Source organism: Acartia tonsa, chromosome 14, assembly GCF_053477335.1.
Source record: "Acartia tonsa isolate MP-2025a chromosome 14, ASM5347733v1, whole genome shotgun sequence".
Classification (NCBI taxonomy): Eukaryota; Metazoa; Arthropoda; class Copepoda; order Calanoida; family Acartiidae; genus Acartia; species Acartia tonsa.
The window spans coordinates 19,508,133-19,526,032 of record NC_137273.1 but is presented as its reverse complement, the minus strand read 5'-3'; the positions used below and the strand labels follow the sequence as shown (position 1 = coordinate 19,526,032).

At 35.4% G+C, this 17,900-nt stretch overlaps 1 protein-coding gene across 7 annotated transcripts in view; it reads right to left on the bottom strand.

The window, feature by feature from the left end:
• The window catches only part of dpy (fibrillin-like protein dumpy), a 256,661-nt gene that overhangs the window by 35,683 nt on the left and 203,078 nt on the right, over nt 1-17,900 (bottom strand). For 6 of the 7 annotated variants that reach the window (XM_080147847.1, XM_080147848.1, XM_080147849.1 and 3 more), the window contains 14 exons: nt 16,798-17,772; nt 15,658-15,978; nt 15,179-15,336; nt 14,739-14,907; nt 13,152-13,475; nt 10,933-11,904; nt 9,534-10,181; nt 8,617-8,940; nt 7,091-7,411; nt 5,922-6,245; nt 5,022-5,351; nt 4,414-4,731; nt 2,598-3,248; nt 1,187-1,507 (listed from right to left, as the gene is read on the bottom strand). In XM_080147847.1, coding sequence (XP_080003973.1) covers nt 1,187-1,507; nt 2,598-3,248; nt 4,414-4,731; nt 5,022-5,351; nt 5,922-6,245; nt 7,091-7,411; nt 8,617-8,940; nt 9,534-10,181; nt 10,933-11,904; nt 13,152-13,475; nt 14,739-14,907; nt 15,179-15,336; nt 15,658-15,978; nt 16,798-17,772 — 6,156 coding nt within the window. The remainder of the gene's footprint in view (nt 1-1,186; nt 1,508-2,597; nt 3,249-4,413; nt 4,732-5,021; nt 5,352-5,921; nt 6,246-7,090; nt 7,412-8,616; nt 8,941-9,533; nt 10,182-10,932; nt 11,905-13,151; nt 13,476-14,738; nt 14,908-15,178; nt 15,337-15,657; nt 15,979-16,797; nt 17,773-17,900) is intronic. The other variant, XM_080147851.1, reaches the window with a different exon arrangement.

The following is a 17,900-nucleotide window of genomic DNA, read 5'->3' as shown; positions in this document are numbered from 1 at the left end:
AGAAAATTAAATAATTTTTACATCAAATTTATTTACTTCAAAAACAGTGTGCGATTACAGTTAGGGAGTTGAATCCATTTTTATAGAAGCAGAAATATAATCTATGATTATGGTTTGGACCCTCTAAAACTGTAATCTACCTTTCCACTTTCCCCTCTCTTGGTGAAGATATCTTCAACGCCGATACGATTTTTGAAATGTAAGATTCTACTTTTCCTTCTCTTGGTGAAGATATCTTCAACGCCGATACGATTTTTGAAATGTAAGATTCTCCTTTCCCCTCTCTTGGTTTTAGAGGGTCCAAACCATAATCATTTACTAAGTATATTTGCAATTACTTTTATTTAATGAAATCTTCCAATTTTTAACATGTACAAAACGGCCTGCTTAATTGCTTCAAGATCCATGTCAGATCTATATAGGAAATAAATGTCTAAAACGAGCTCAAGTTTTCCAAGGAATATATGATTAAAACTCATAGTGCTCCAATAATCCATAATAAACTCTCATTGCCCAGAACGATAAGACCCATTATTTTACTTTATTAAAAATAAATTCATTTTTTTCATTTCATGTTGCTATTTACCTTATATTGATGTATTTAATTTCTAATCATAAAAAAGAAAATTTTAATTTATAATATGATAAATTTAAGAAAACTATGTTTTAAAAGAATTCGATTGTGGCGACATTTTGTGTGTTCAAATATTAAACTAAAATTGTAATCATCATCATTAACCCTTTGGTGATGGTAATGTAAAGAAAAAAATATAATTAAAAAAAATCTTTTAAAAATCATTTAAATTATTAAATATTTACTTTCTTTTAGATAGTAATGCCGGGTGAGAAAAATAGATTTATTGAGAAATAGATATGCATATAGAAAACTAGCCAATAGGGAGATAAATATATCGAGCCAACTCTAGTAGATTATATTTCTGCTTCTATAAAAATGGATTCAACTCCCTAACTGGATTATTCTAAATAAAAGTATTGGCTAATTAAACCCACTTACCCCAAACAGAAATCAATCATTAATATCTTATTTTCTTCATTTAAAAACAGAACTAAAGTTTAAAATAACTGTACTGAATATTGTTTGTTTGTGTTTTCTTACTTATGGATGTTTTGTCAACTTTGTTATTTGACTTTCTTTAAAAAAATGAAAACAAGAATGAAAACTTACTTGGGGGCAGCTGACAAGCTGAGAAAGGATCGCCCACATAGCCCTGGTTACACACACAGATGGGGGCATGATTTCTCACTCTACAGTATGCGTTGATACCACACAGGCCAGGACAAGGATCCTGGCACTTCTGGTTGATACAAGCCTTGTCCTGCGGGCACTCGGAGTTGACCACGCACTCGGGGCGGCAGTTGGGTGGCGAGCCGATCATTCCCGGCAGGCACGAGCACTCACAACGTTCACCGATTGTCTGGGGCGGGTTGGAGTTGGGTCCGCAGGGGTTAGGATCACAGGGATCGATATATTCCACGGGTTCAACAGCTGAAAAAAAGATAATTTTGTCCAAATTATTTTAGAGTTAAAAATAGCAAAAGAAGTGGCAAAATATAACCATAAAATTGTTTATTGAAAACCAATAAAGTTCAAAAAGTTACAGCATTTTAGCTCACAATTAAAATAAATATAAAAGTACTAGAATCAAAGCTAGAAAATTAGGCCAAATTTGTATTTTTATAGACAATTAAATAGGTTTAATGAAAGCTTAACAATTTTTATTTCTATTTAACTGGGACATAAAATTTTTTGGTGTTGTAATAATTCAACCATTTTCAAAAATCATGTAAACAAGAAGTGAAACAATTACAAGATAATTTTAGCTTTTAAATCAAATTAGAAATAAAAACTTTCCTTCAGGCTTATTTAGAAAAAATGTGCTTTAATTTAAAGTGCATAGAGAGCAAAGCAACCAACTCCCTTATTTTAAAAAAAATTAAAGTTTGGTGAGATGGACAATAACCCTGTGGGGCCAATAGCTTCATTGTCCTAACCCTTCGAGGCTACCCTTAACCAAAGATAACCTAACCTGACCTACCCTAAAAGCGAACATAAGTTTTAGCTTACATGTTTAAGTACTCAAATGTATTGTAACATGAAAGTATGAAAAATATTTTTATAGTCTTCAAAAATGCAATTTCTAAGAAGTAAATCCTAAAAATTATTTTAATAAAATCTTCTGGCACATTAAGTTTGAAAGAAATGTAATATGTTTCTATTTACAATGCTATTATGGGTTTTAACTGCTACAAATTATTTTCTTTCTAAGGTGTATTTTTTTAAATTCTTCTTTACAATTTTTCTTTTTCTTAACTTTTTAAAAAGAAACCTTTATAAAAGTTTTAAATGAAAAATTTATTAAAAGAAAGTTGATTACAATCATAAAAAAAATAAATAGAGCTTTTTATTTTGGAACTGGCATAGAGAATATGCCCTTTTTAAAAACATTTCAATTATAAAAGATGGAACAAGCTTAGTTAGATAAATAAATGATGATTTTAGCTACAGTAAATCTAGATTGGCTTACAGACATTCATTAGGCATTGAGTAGCTGTGCTGAAAATGTAAATATACTTACGTGGTGGAGGTCTTCTGCAGGCCACAAATGGATCCCCAATGTATCCCTGATTGCACACACAAATAGGCACATGGTTGGCCACCTTGCAGTATGCATTACTGCCACACAGACCTGGACATGGATCAACACACTTAAGGTTCCTACACTGTTTGGTTGTTGGACAATCAGCGTTAATAACACATTCAGGACGACAGGCTACATATGGATCACCAAAATATTCTGGGATACATTGACAGGCGGCTGCACGGTTGCGTTCACTGCAAACTGCATTGGATCCACACGGTGTTGGGTTGCATGGATCAATAATTTCAGTCGGCGGCGGCGGGGTTGGTCGCTTGTAGCATGCGGTGAAAGGATCGCCAATGTAGCCGGGATTACATGTGCATTGCGCCAGATGATTGCGGACGGAGCATTGCGCGTTTGCGCCGCACACTCCGGGACAAGGATCCTGGCACTTTTGCTGGATACACGCCAGGGTGGGGGCACACTCGGGGTTGATGGTACACTCGGGTTTGCATTCGATGTACGGGTCGCCGAACAGGCCGGGCAGACAGGTACAGCTGGCAGCTCCAGTGCGCTCCCGACATTCGGCGTTGATACCGCAGGGCGACGGCCGGCAGGGATCAATGATTTCTGGTCTTGGGGTAGTTGCTAAAAAAAGATTATTTTAATAATTTGCCAAAATAATGGTCAGGTATCATTAGCAAAAAGGGAGAGGACAATGGACAGGAAATTACTCTTTCTTTATATTCTTATCAACTAGTTCATAACAAGTAAATTAAAAGATTGGAGGAGTATATTAGAACAAAATGTAATATTTTTGTTTATTAAAATTTGAGGGAAGATAAACAATCGTCCATTGTATTATAACTGATTAAAAATGAGTATTTCCAAATATAAAAGATCCTGTAACTCTTAATTGTGCCTCAATGGACGACATCAATTTATAAGTTATGAAACTTTTTTAAAAAAAATTATGTAAATATTCTTCATAATAAAAATAGGTGAGAGATATCCAGTAGTCTAAAATGTTCGCTTATAGAGTACAAAACCACTAAAATCTGCTTCAAAGTTTAATTTATTTATTAAGCCTTTAAAAAAAAATTTTTTACTAAACCTATAAAAATATTTTTTTAACACGAAAAAAACATATGTACAGAAAATGTACGGTATAAAATGGACCCCCAAATTGTCTGTCATCAAAAGTTATTATAATTAAATATCCAATTCTTATAAAAATCACATTGAAAAATGATAATAAAATCTTAAGTACCATCTAAAAACACTTAATGTGTGATGTAAAAAAGGATAGGTGCTTGACAAAATTAATAAATCACTTGAAAATATTTTCTTTTGTTATACAACAAAAGGCTAAAATAAAGAAAATTACATCCTTCTTAAACAACCATAAATTATTTTCTAAAGAATTGTATTGAAAAAGAAACAAATGAAAAGACAAAACATTGAAAAATTAAAGGATCTTGGTATTTGATAAAATCTTGGTTAGCTCTTTTTGTGTATTTGTGCATGATAGAATTGTCCTATCAATTTCAAAAAAAAAGATTATTGCACTTTGAAAAAAAAAGATATTTGAACTCAAAAATTTGACTGCTCAGTTCAATTTATTTCTTAATGATCCTAATTTTAGAAGTCTTAAACCCTTCAAAAATCAATGTAAAGCCATTTTTTTTATAAATCAGGAAATTTTTTGACATAATGATATTGCACCCCCCCCCCCCCCAACAAAAAAAATGTAAAGGAGGAGGGAGAGGGTTGGGTAAATACCCCTTTCTATATTCCTGTAAAATTTACTTACTTGTTGGTCTATAGCATTGTGAGAATGGGTCCCCAATATATCCTTGGATACACTGACACAGTGGCACATGGTTCCTAACGTTGCACACAGCATTCACTCCACACAAGCCAGGACAAGGATCCTGGCACTTGCGGTTGATACAAGCCTTGTCCTGCGGACAATCCGAGTTGACTGTACACTCTGGACGGCAGTTGGGCGGCGAGCCAATCATTTCTGGAAGGCAGGAGCATTGACAACGGTCACCGATGACTCTTGGTGGGTTGCTGTTTGGTCCACATGGGTTTGGATCACATGGGTCAACATAAACTGGTTCAACAGCTGAAGACATAATAAATATTCAAATATCACAAAAGTTTATTTTTCTAATAAAACTTTTAAAAATTATTATCTATTAAACATTTTGGTAAGTTCAAATCAACATTAAATAAATATATCAAAGGTTACAAACACTTTTATTTGAAATTCCATTCAGTGTTACATAGTAAAAAGGAATTACTAATAGTGATCATGCTTTGGAATAAATACTATTAAAAATACATGCATTATATATGAAATTTCAAACAAAAAAATCTGCAACATCATAAATTAAAACATCAAAAAAAACTTACGTTTAGGTGGCAATCTACAGGCGGTGAAGGGGTCGCCAATGTAGCCTCTGTCACAGACACAGTTGGGTATATGGTTGACCACAGAGCACTGGGCGTTCACACCACACTGGGCACCAGGACAGGGGTCAACACAGTGCAGATTCTGACAGGCCAGTGTCGATGGACACTCGGCGTTTGTCGTACATTCTGGTCGGCATGCAACATAAGGATCGCCAAAGTACTCTGGGATGCACTGACATGCGGCGGCGCCGGAGCGCGAGTTGCAGACTGCGTTCTGGCCGCAAGGCGATGGGTTGCAAGGGTCGACAGGCTGCGGCAGCTCTGGTCGTGCTATAAGGACAAAAGAAAAGTTAATTTTTAACAGTGCACACAAAATACAGTGCTAACAACACACTTTAAGAAGTGCAATATATAATTTTCAACTATGCAAAATTTTAAGACATAACAACACTTTTTAAGTGCACAATACTTCTCAAAATGCGAAATTTAATTAAACAAACATGACACTTTTCAAAGTGCTAAGTACTAACTTTTAAAGTGCTTTTGATAAAATGCAAAAAAAAACATTTACAAACTAACAACAATAAATATGATAAAATCAACAATACAACAATAACACTACAAACAATAAAAAGGGCCTGTTTTAACTTTTTAACCTAACAAAACATAGCACAGGGTTAACAATTCAGAAATATAGACCACTCATAAAAAAAAAATTATTTCTTTTTCATGTAATTATTCATGCAAAATTGAGTTTGCTGGCATTTGTAGAAATAAGTTATCTATATTTGTAATAAGTTTTATGGTTACATTCTGATTTGGCATCCACGTACTTGTCAAAATGGCGGGATTTCAAGTGTACACAACTCCTAGCAAAACAAACCCAAAACAAAAACTTACGTGTTGTTATCCTACGACACGACACAAACGCGTCCCCAGTGAATCCAGGATCACACCTACACAGGGGCACATGATTGGTCACATAACACGTGGCGTGTGCCCCACACACTCCCGGACACGGGTCAACACAGTGCTGGTTTACACATGCCTTGTCACGTGGACACTCAGGGTTGACAACGCATTCCGGTTTGCATTCAATGTAAGGGTTGCCGATGTAGTCGCGGATGCATGCACATGATGCAGCTGTTCCACGTTCTGTGCACTCGGCGTTGATGCCACAAGGGCTGGGGTTGCAGGGTTCGATTACTTCTATTGGGCGTGCAGCTGAAATATACAAAACATGCATGTAGTTTCAAAATTATGCTCAAAAAATTACTAAACTATAAGTGCTTTTGTTGAAAAATTCAACATGCTTATAACTAAGTAATAATTGTGAATTTTTACATGCTTTTAACCCTACTTTGCTTGCTAAAAAAATAATATCAAACAATTATATATGATTTCTTTTACATAAATCTTTGATGTAAGTCAAAAAAAGCCAATTCATCAATATGACCATATCTTTATAAGTTTATATAAGTATTTTTTCATTAGTTGTGTTTAGATAAGAAATTAGATTTTTTGGATGAAAAGGAAAATTATTAAAAAATTCCACCTCTACTTTATATTGAAAATTGATTTTTAAAGCAACTTATAGTGCCTAATAAAAAATGACGTCATACCATACAAATTAAAAAAATTATAGGCCAGTATGCATTGAAATTGATCAATGGTAAAATGTATATTGGCCTAACATTGGTCATTTGTATTGTATGATGTCATTTTTTATCAGGCATTATAACAGCTTCTTTATTTTCCCCCTGTATAAACTTAAGAAAGTTTATATTTAAAACATGTGGTAAAATTTAATCCTGGTAGAAAAGTAAAAAGTAAATTGGCTACAAAAGTCTACCGAACTTTACAATTAATTTTGATCAATTTAGTAATTCCTAGAACACTCTTTTCCTCTTTTAATACCAAAGTTTTACTTTTCAAGAATTCTAATAAAATAGTTTTTTTTTAAGCATGCAAAAGTAAAGGTAAAAGTGTTTTAAAAAATCACAAAAAAAGTTAAAAATAAAAAAAAATGAAATTTTTTTAAAATTAAGATATGTATTTATCATGCTTACATGTTGGCTTATAGCACTGAGCAAACGGATCCCCGACATAGCCGGAGAAGCAGATGCACAGTGGGATGTGGTTGCGCACTTGACACTGCGCATTCACCCCGCATAAGCCGGGACAAGGATCCTGGCACTTGCGGCCGATACAAGCCTTGTCCTGCGGACAATCCGAGTTGACCACACATTCTGGACGGCAGTTGGGCGGCGAGCCGATCATTTCTGGCAGACAAGAACAGTCGCAACGGTCGCCGTTGACTCTTGGTGGGTTGCTGTTGGGTCCACAAGGGTCGGGGTCGCAGGGATCGTCATAAATGACTGGTTCAATAGCTAAACATAAAAAAATGTATTAAACAAAATTATTTTTATTATTTTTAATGGCTGTATACCACATAAACTGTACAAAAACCATCAAAACCAAAACTAGGGAAAAAATCTGTATTTGATGGAGGATAATTTAAGTTAAGAAATACATTTTTGACTTAAAGATCTCAATATTTGTAGAAATTACACAAAAATTTGTTTGAGGACACAATTTGAAATAAAGAATTTTGTACTTTAAAACACAGCTATAAAAACGCAAAAGAGCAGAAAAGAGTTTATGTACAGATTGTATGTTCAGGGAATTGAAAAATCATGAAAAAAATTAAATCAGAAGAAAAACTCCAAAACGAAATAGACAAAATATTTCTAGACTACAAATACCATATAATAGTTAGCAAATATAAAATGTTAATTTTTTTCTATATGGTGAAAACCTCCTGGAAAGGGAAATTACAGTCTAGCAAGAGCCAGGGATTCTAAGGAATAAAACGATGGACAATCAATTGATAACCATCCTTAAAGTTGTTAAACAAAATTACCCCTTCTAAAGATAAAATTTATAGATTGAAAAATAGAAACATAAAATTTTTCTATAAAAGAAATTAAAACTTTTGAGCCAACAATGAGGTTAACAAGGTTAAAAAACTTTGTGTACTTTTGGAATTTACAGCCCAATGTCCTCTCCCTCCTCTCAGTGAAAGCATATTACATATTCAATTAAAGATCAAACAACCTTCCTGCACACCATAACACATACAGACCAGGGAAAAGGGATTAATAAATTTAATTGGAGAAAAATTTACATAATTATTCAGTGTAATATTTCATATTCTTCAAGAACTTTTCTGCTTCTAAAATCTTTTTTATAAGAGTTTAAGATAAAAACAATATTTTTTTTGTGTTCGATTTGATAAAATTTGCAAGACCCTGTGGGGCTAGGTATCCCCCTTAAGATGAAAGAAATATTGTAAGGCAATAATATTCTAATAAGATGGGGAACTTGTAAGCTGGCAAAAAAAATAATTAACCTATTTTCTATCTTTAAAAATGATCAATCTATTTTCTTACTTTTTCATGCAAAAAGAATAAACTTACATTTACCATGCATAGATTCAAAATGGTGCAAAAACTTGTGAAAACATGCTAAATTTGATAATTTAAAAAAAATATTCTTATGAACAAGAGTAAGTTACAACCAGAGAGAGACTTACGAATAGGTTTCTGTCTGCATGCAGTGAAGGGGTCTCCAATATATCCAGGTATACATGTACAGCTGGGGACATGATTCCTCACATCACACTGGGCATTGATACCACAAGTTCCTGGACAGGGATCAACACACTTGTTCCGTTGACAAGCCTTGTTTGACGGACAATCTGAGTTGACAACGCATTCCGGCCGGCAGGCAACGTATGGGTCGCCAAAGGTTTCTGGGTTGCATTGGCAGGCGGCTGCGCGGTTGCGGTCAGTACAGAAAGCATTGGTTCCACAAGGCGAGGGATTGCAAGGGTCTATAACTTCAGTTGGAGCAGGCACTAAAATAAAGAATTTTTAAAAAACTTTACAAAAAAAAATCAAAAAGTTTTATTGAATTATATTAATTTTGAATGAATTAACTTAATATTTTCTCTTAAACACATCATATTATTTTGCAAACTTTCCTAATAAGTACAATTTTGTAATACTATCCATACATACGGGTATGTAGTAATAATTTTCAAGAATTTGGCTCATTTGATACAGTCAAATTTAAATTATTTTAAGATACATTTTTTAAATGAAATTAATATATTGTTGGCAGATTTATATAAAAAGTCTTGAGGATTTTTCTTGACATAAATTTGGAGAATGTTTTTTGTAGACATTTTTCTATTTTGTGTGAATGTATGAGAACTCTAGCTCTGAATATTGGATATCAGCTTCCTTGAACTTTAAACCAACATAAAACACACACACACACACAAAACATTAAAACAAGGACAATTTGTATAAATAAGGCCAACAATAATTTTGAAGTAGAAAGAACAGTCTATAACTTATTGTATTATTATATTCAGTTAACGTATTTTTTAAAGAAAAGTAACAGCCATCGTTTTAATAGCTGAGCTACTGATATAAAAAGCTATACCTGTTGTAATCCTTGTACAGAATCTGAACGGATCACCAGTGTAACCTGGATCACATGTACAGCTGGGCTGATGGCGGGTTGTTCTGCAGGTGGCATGCTGACCACAAACACCTGGACACGGGTCAACACACTTGTTATTGACACAAGCCTTGTCGTCCGGGCACTCGGGGTTGATTGAACATTCTGGCTTACATTCAATGTAGGGATCTCCAAACATTTCTGGGAAACATGTGCATGATGCTGCTCCGTTGCGCTCCCAACACACAGCATTGATGCCACACGGGGATGGTTGGCAGGGATCAATAATTTCGGGTGTTGGCGATGTGCTCACAGGTTTCCTGCATTCTGAGAATGGATCTCCGAAATAACCTTGGAAGCAGATGCACAATGGCAGGTGATTGCGGACCTCGCATCGGGCATTGATGCCACACAAACCGGGACAAGGATCCTGGCACTTGCGGTTGATACAAGCCTTGTCGGCCGGGCAGTCTGAGTTGACCACGCATTCGGGACGGCAGTTGGGCGGCGAGCCGATCATTTCTGGCTGGCAGGTGCAGCGGCAACGGTCGCCGATGACCTGGGGCGGGTTGGAATTGGGCCCGCAGGGGTTGGGGTCGCAGGGATCTTCAGCTATGACTGGTTCTACAGCTGAAATAGAGTAAAGTAAGAAATCATGTCTTATAGAATATATCAATTTTTCATTGTAATTGTAAATAGACTAAAAAACTTGATACCTAGACAGGCAAAAAGATACAGAATGATATTAAGCTAGGTCTGTATAAAGAAAAATAAATCTCTTTTGAATCTTTATTTAAGCAATAAATAACATGTAAGGAGGGAAAAACAGAAAAGCAATATATTTTAAAATCTGCAATTTTAAAAATATAACTTTTTTTCTAACATGAAGGGTTGCAAAGTGCAAAATTTGTGTAATTTTTTACACAAAAACTTGTAATTTTCTACAAAAGATACAACTTTTGTATTGTTATATAATATTACGTTTACCAAACAATAATTATTCTATTTTATAATAAAAGAAAAAGAGTGTTTCATTTTTGCAATAGTAATTTAACTCTTAATAAAATATCCAATTTGGAAAATTTGGAAATTTTGTAATTTTAAACTTATTAAAAATAGTTATTTATTGCATCTTATTATAAACAGATTTCCAATATTAAAATGAAATAATTTAAGACACAAGGGACCAATGGCCTAGGCTAACAAAAATTGTATTAATTTTATGATTTTTATTTCATATTTTATTTTATTTAATAAAAAAAATTGTCTATAATATGATGCTATACATGATTTTTCAGTATAGCTAACAACCGGTTCTTCAAAGGGTTTAAAGTCATACTGGAAAATCTATTAGGTATTAAAATTTTAAAAATATACTTACTTTGAGGTGGAAGCCTGCAGGATGTGAATGGATCCCCAATATATCCAGGTATACAGGTACAGGTAGCTCTGTGATTAATAGTCCTACACTCGGCATTCAGGCCGCACAATCCAGGACAGGGATCGATACACTTCAGGTTCTTACACGCCTTGTCAGACGGACATTCAGGGTTAATTGTACATTCGGGACGACAGGCTACATAAGGATCGCCAAAATATTCTGGGATACACTGACAGGCAGCTGCTCTTTGACGGTCAGAACATATGGCGTTTGTTCCACACGGTGATGGGTTGCAGGGATCAATAACTTCTGTAGGCACAGGGGGTGTTGTAATTCTTGTACAGGCAACAAATGCATCCCCAGTATAGCCAGGATCACATTTGCAAAGCGGCAGATGGTTGGTAACAAAACAGGATGCATGTGAGCCGCAAACACCAGGACAAGGATCAATACAATGTTGATTAATACATGCCTTATCCCGTGGACATTCTGCATTCACAGTACATTCTGGTTTACATTCAATGTATGGATTTCCAATATAATCGCGGATACATGTACATGAGGCAGCGCCGTTGCGTTCAGAACATTCAGCATTCCGGCCGCAGGGAGAAGGATTGCAGGGCTGAATAATTTCCGGCGGCCGTTGGGTGGTTGTTGGACGTTGGCAGCTGGCAAATGGATTGCCCACATAGCCTTGGTTACAGATGCAAATAGGGATATGATTTCTGACAGAACAATAAGCGTTGATACCGCATAAACCAGGACAGGGGTCAACACACTTTTGTTGGACACATGCCATATCTTGGGGACAATCTTGATTGAGGATACATTCAGGGCGGCAGTTTGGCGGGTTGCCAATCATGCCCGGCAAGCAGCGGCAGTCGCAGCGGTCGCCATTTTGGCGGGGTGGTTCGGAATAGGGCCCGCAGGGGTTAGGGTTGCAGGGATCTTCTTTAATGACGGGTTCAATTACTGAAAAGATATTTTGATGCAGAGTGGGTGCAAAACTAATTATTACCATGCAGTGGGAATTTTGCAGGGGGGGGGGTGTACTGAAATATGGGACAAAAATTTTTTTTTTTTTAAATGTTTAGGAAAATGGGGGGCGGGGGTGATCAAAAAAAGAGCAAGATAAATTGGTCTTCAAATAATCTAGACAAGTAAGAGAAATAAAAGAGAGGGGGGGGGTGGGATGGGTATAAAATAAGTGGATATTGTGAGAGGGGAATAATTTTCCTTAATTTAGGTTGCTAAGATATTGGTCAATACGTTCCTCCATGGATAGGGATGGGTATGGGGTAAAGTCATAAGGGGAGTGGGGTGGTATAGTTAAAGTAGCCAGCTGGGAGATTCATTTATCAGAGTATACGAGAATCTCTCAAAATTTCCACTTATTCTATATCCATTGGTTGAATTTAAAGATAAAAAAACATTCACACAAAAACTACACATACATACAATCCTTAATTGAAATGTTTTGAAAAAAAATAACCTAATATAACAGAATATCAAATAGAAAAAAATATTATATTACTAATCTAAGAAAAAAAGGAAATTAGGAAAAGTAATTTGCCATAAAACATATGGAAAATCTTAATTATAAAAATATCAGGTTTCTAAGTAGAAAACGTATTCGAAGATAAAATCTCATACTTAACTCATGTTTTTAAATTTCATCTATAAAATTTTAAAGTCCTCAATTTTAAATAGTATGACAAAAAGTAAAATTAATTCTTGAAAAGACCTTTGATAGTAAAGATAATTGTTTGCCATATAAGAGGCACTTTCCCACAAAATACCTTGTTGAGCTTTGAACTCCCCCTTTTTAGTTTGTTAAATAACTTGAAAAAAGGTGAAGGGTAGTTTTTATTTTGTTTTCTTATTACTTTAATTCCGGTTAAGATAAGGACTGTAGTAAGATAGTAAGAGATAAGGCAAAGAAAAAAAAAACTACACCCCTTTCCCATTATTTTCAATTCATTTAAAAAATAAGGGGGGGGGGCTTACCAGTGCTCAACAGGCATATTGTGTGAAAGCAACCCACAAGAAATTTGTTTCTTTAAGGATGTTGCAATATCTAAAAGTGCATGTAATATATATAAAATCTACAAATGCAAAAAAAAGTTCAATTCATTTGAATCATGCTTTTTCATCATCATTCAACAACTCACAAACAGTGACATAACATAACAACATGCAAAATATAAATCTATACTTACTCAAAGGCTTGCGTCGGCATTCCACGAACGGATCCCCAATGTACCCCTCAAAACAAGTACAAGTTGGTACATGATTTCTAACATCACACTGGGCATTAATTCCACAAGTTCCGGGACAAGGATCAACACATTTGTTGCGTTGACAAGCCTTGTTTGAGGGACAATCTGAGTTGACTACGCATTCTGGTCGGCAGGCAACGTACGGGTCGCCAAAGTATTCTGGAATGCATTGGCAGGCGGCGGCTCGGTTGCGCTCGCTGCACAAGGCGTTTGATCCGCATGGTGAGGGCTGGCAGGGGTTGATTACCTCAGGAATTTGTGGTCCTAGAATAGTTATTTATAGCATCGTATTATAGACAGCTTTCAGCGGAATTTAAAATTAAAAATTAAAAGATTAAAACCAGTTTTGTTAGCCCTGGAGGTCTGAAGGCCCAAAGTTTCAATACTAAGATTAATTTTATGATTTTTATTTTAATATTAGTAGAAAACTGGCTATAATACGATAAGATACAAGATTTTAAACTTTGAACCGGTTCTTATCCAATGGATATTAATCGGTTTCGAAGCCATACTAGAAAATTTTTGTATAATAAATTCAATGTATATTTTTACAAGGAAAGTTTAAAACTATACTTTTTAAAAACTTTTCTACTTAAATGGTCTTCAGTGTAAACTTTATTTTATTATGGAGATGATATATCTTAAATAAAGATTAATAATTTTGGTTATCTAATTTATATTTCTGTAAAATCAAAATATTAAACTTTTCAAATTATGTGTGAAAAATGAATATATATTTAAACTAACATTTGTTAGATTTATTGGACAATAAATTTCAAAATTTAATTTGATCCAAATATCTATATAACAAAAATGTATATCTCATATCTTATTCTAATTTATGATTCGAACATTATAGTATCAAATTTATATAATGTATTTATTAGGGTTGGGCCGGATACCGGATATCCGGCTGTTTTTATAATGCCGGTTAACTGGTTCCTGTCGGATATCTGGCCAGTTCGATATCCGGCAAATTACTGGACATCGGGCCGGATAACCGGCATTAAAAAATAGACGGATATCCAGTATCCGGATAGTTTCAATATCCAGTATCCGGCCGGATATTAAAAATTTCCGGATATCCCGCCCAAACTTAGTATTTATCTTAGAAGAGGGACTTTAAAGTCACTTTAACCTTATCAACGTATAAAATGCATAAACTAAAAATCTTTCTGTATTTCTATTTTTTTTACACTTAGATATGTACTCAGTATATTTTAAATTTTGTCAAAGAATCCTTTTCATACATTTTTTCTTGGAAAAAAATCTATGTCAAAAATAAATCATAATTCACAAAATAAAATCTATGTGCAAAAGGCAAATTCAATAATATAATAAGGCTACATTTGTAAAAATGAAAATTTTTAGGTGGTTTCCCTCAAAGTGGTTATACTGGGTAATGGGCAGCCACACACGGTTTGGACCCCACGCAGGTTTGGTTAGGCAAAAAGAAATAAAGGTGCGGGAGGTTCTGTGCTCGCTTGGCACTTTGGGGGGAAAGCATCCAGATTTTGTCCTACTTACTTGTAGTGATTCTATAGCAGGCAGAGAAAGGATTGCCCTCATAGCCCGGATCACATCTGCAGGTTGGGTTGTGGTTCTGTACAGAGCAGGTGGCATGCTGACCGCACACGCCGGGACAAGGGTCAACACATTTCTGGTTGACACAGGCAAGTTGAGTGGCGCATTCCTGTTCATTTTTTGACAATTTTTTTTAACTATCTTACTATTTTTATCCCCATCATAAGGAAAGGGTGGGAAGTAAGTCGTCCCTCCATTTTCGATTTTTAGTCTTAAAGAAGTGACAAAAGTTACAGGGTAATTTTTTCTATGGGCCATTTCTTTTTGTACCTTACTACTAAACACTCAAAAACAGACAGACTAACATCCTGTTTCTTTAAAATAAGGATTATGTTGCTAACAAATCATGCAAAACAAATAATTATAAAAGGTTGTCATCCCTGGTTGATGGTACATTCTGGTTTGCACTCAATGTAAGGGTTGCCAAAAAGTCCGGGAAGACATGTGCAAGATGCCGCGCCATTTCTTTCATTGCAAACTGCATTGGTACCGCATGGACTTGGGTTGCAGGGGTCAATAATGTCAGGGGCAGGAGTGGTTGCTGAAATAAAAAAAAACATTGATAAAAAGTCAAAAATTTAAATTAATTTGAGTTATTTGAGTATATTTTTAAAGGGAGAGAGGGGTTTTTGGACTGTATATTACACTAGTCCCCAAAAAACTATAATGATGTTTTCTTATTCTTTTAATGAATTTTGATTGGTTGTTTCATTAATTTGAGAGATTTCCCGTTTTCAACAGCTAATTGTAACCCTAAGAAGGGATAATTTTGTGCAGCATCACTGGGGATGTATATCAATTTATCTGCTATTGTCTTATCCCTTTAGATCCCTGATATTTTAAGGTATATTTAAATTCTTACTTGTAACTCTGTAGCACTGTGAGAATGGATCACCCTGATATCCTTGGTTACACACACAAATAGGAATATGGCTGCGCACCCTGCAGTAGGCATTCACCCCACACAAGCCGGGACAAGGATCCTGGCACTTGCGGCTGATACAAGCCTTGTCCTGCGGACAATCTGAGTTGATATAGCATTCTGGTCGGCAGTTGGGTGGCGAGCCGATCATTTCTGGCAGGCAAGAGCATTTACATTCTCCGTTGACTTCATAGGGAGGGTTGGAGTTAGGCCCGCAGGGGTTAGGCTCGCAGGGGTCATCGGCAATAATTGGTTCAATGGCTGAAAAAAAATTATAAAATAATTTTGATATTCTTAAAAGTTTTTCTTCTTTTTAATATGCACTGTGAGTTTATTAAAAAACACGAAAAAAACATAAATTATGGATCAAAAGGAAACTTTAACAAAAAGGATAAGTTCAGTAAAGTGTATAATATACAGGGTGTCAAGAAAAAAAATAATTAACCATTTTTGAGAGACAATTAAACCCACTATATAAATTAAATGTAGTTTTGCAAAAAAAAAGAGAATTAACCAATGCCTCACTCACTACACAGAAACACTTTTTTGGGACACCATGTATATTTTCAACTTTGAGTAAAGTTCAAAAGGGAAATATTATATAAAAATGCTGAAAGTTTAGATAATTTATCATAAAATTCATAGAAAAGTAAAAAAGACAAAAGTATGGAAATGTCTTATTTTACTAAAGGTAATTTTCTCTTTGAAAGTAAAAACTGTTTTTGGTAAACTTTTCTTATAATACAAACAGGTACTCATTCTTATATTTAGCAGAGCTTCTCTTATATGAAGTGTTTTACTTGTTAAAGTAGTTTTACTATTTATAAAGATCTTAAATTTTGAAAACTAACTGAATTCAAATCCCCAAAGTTTTATTATAGTGTTTTCTTATTCGTTGGCTTAAATTTTGGTACCTTTAGTGGATTTTGATTTGTTAGATTATTAAGTTGAGAGTGTAAATGTTTCAACCATCAATTGAAATCTACAAAAAGGGGTAATTTTATGTATCATCATTGGGGATGTACATCAATTTATCGGCAATTATCTTATCCCTTTATATCCCTGAAATTAAACACTTACGTATAGGCTGAAGACGGCAGGATGTAAATGGATCACCAACATATCCTTCGTTGCAAGTACATGTTGGTATGTGATTGATAACTTTGCATTGAGCATTGATGCCACACAATCCTGGACATGGGTCAACACAATGCAGATTCTGACAAGCCTTGTCTGACGGACAATCGGCATTGATTGTACATTCCGGCCTGCAGGCCACGTATGGGTCTCCAAAATAATCCTGGATACAGGTACACGAAGCTGCCCCATTTCTGTCAGAACAGAGAGCATTTTGGCCGCAGGGCGACGGGTTGCAGGGGTCAGGACGTTGTGTGGGCCGTGGTGAGGTTGTTGTAATACGCTGGCAGGACACAAAAGCGTTGCCGGTGAAGCCTGGGTCACACCGACATTGTGCCACGTGGTTTGTAACAATACAATAAGCATGGGCTCCACATACTCCGGGACATGGGTCTACACAGTGTTGGTTGACACATGCGAGGTTGCTGGGACATTCTGGATTACTGATACACTCGGGTTTACACTCAACATAAGGATTGCCAATATAGTCACGGATACATCTACAAGAGGCTGCCTGGTTGCGTTCTGTACACTCAGCATTGATACCACACGGAGATGGGTTGCAGGGTTGGATGATTTGAATAGGCCTTGGGGTGGTTGTTGTTGGATTGCACACTGAGAAGGGATCTCCATAATAGTTACGGTTGCAGGAACAGATGGGCACGTGATTTCTTACGCGGCATTGCGCATTTATTCCACAAGTTCCAGGGCAGGGGTCAAAACATTTCTGATTCTGGCATGCCATGTCCTCCGGACAATCAGGGTTAATGACACATTCTGGACGGCAGTTGGGCGGGTTACCAATCATACCTGGAAGGCATGAACAGTCACAACGGTCGCCATTACGCCTGGGTGGGCTGGTGTAGTCCCCGCAGGGGTTAGGTACACAGGGATCCTCAGCAACTACTGGTTCAATGACTGAAAATTGGATTGTATTAACATTTAGATACTCACTTTTTAGTATATGTAAATAAAATGTAAAAAAAAATAGTAAAAAATTTTTATAGAATTTTTTAATTTAAGTTTCAAATAATACGTATATTCTT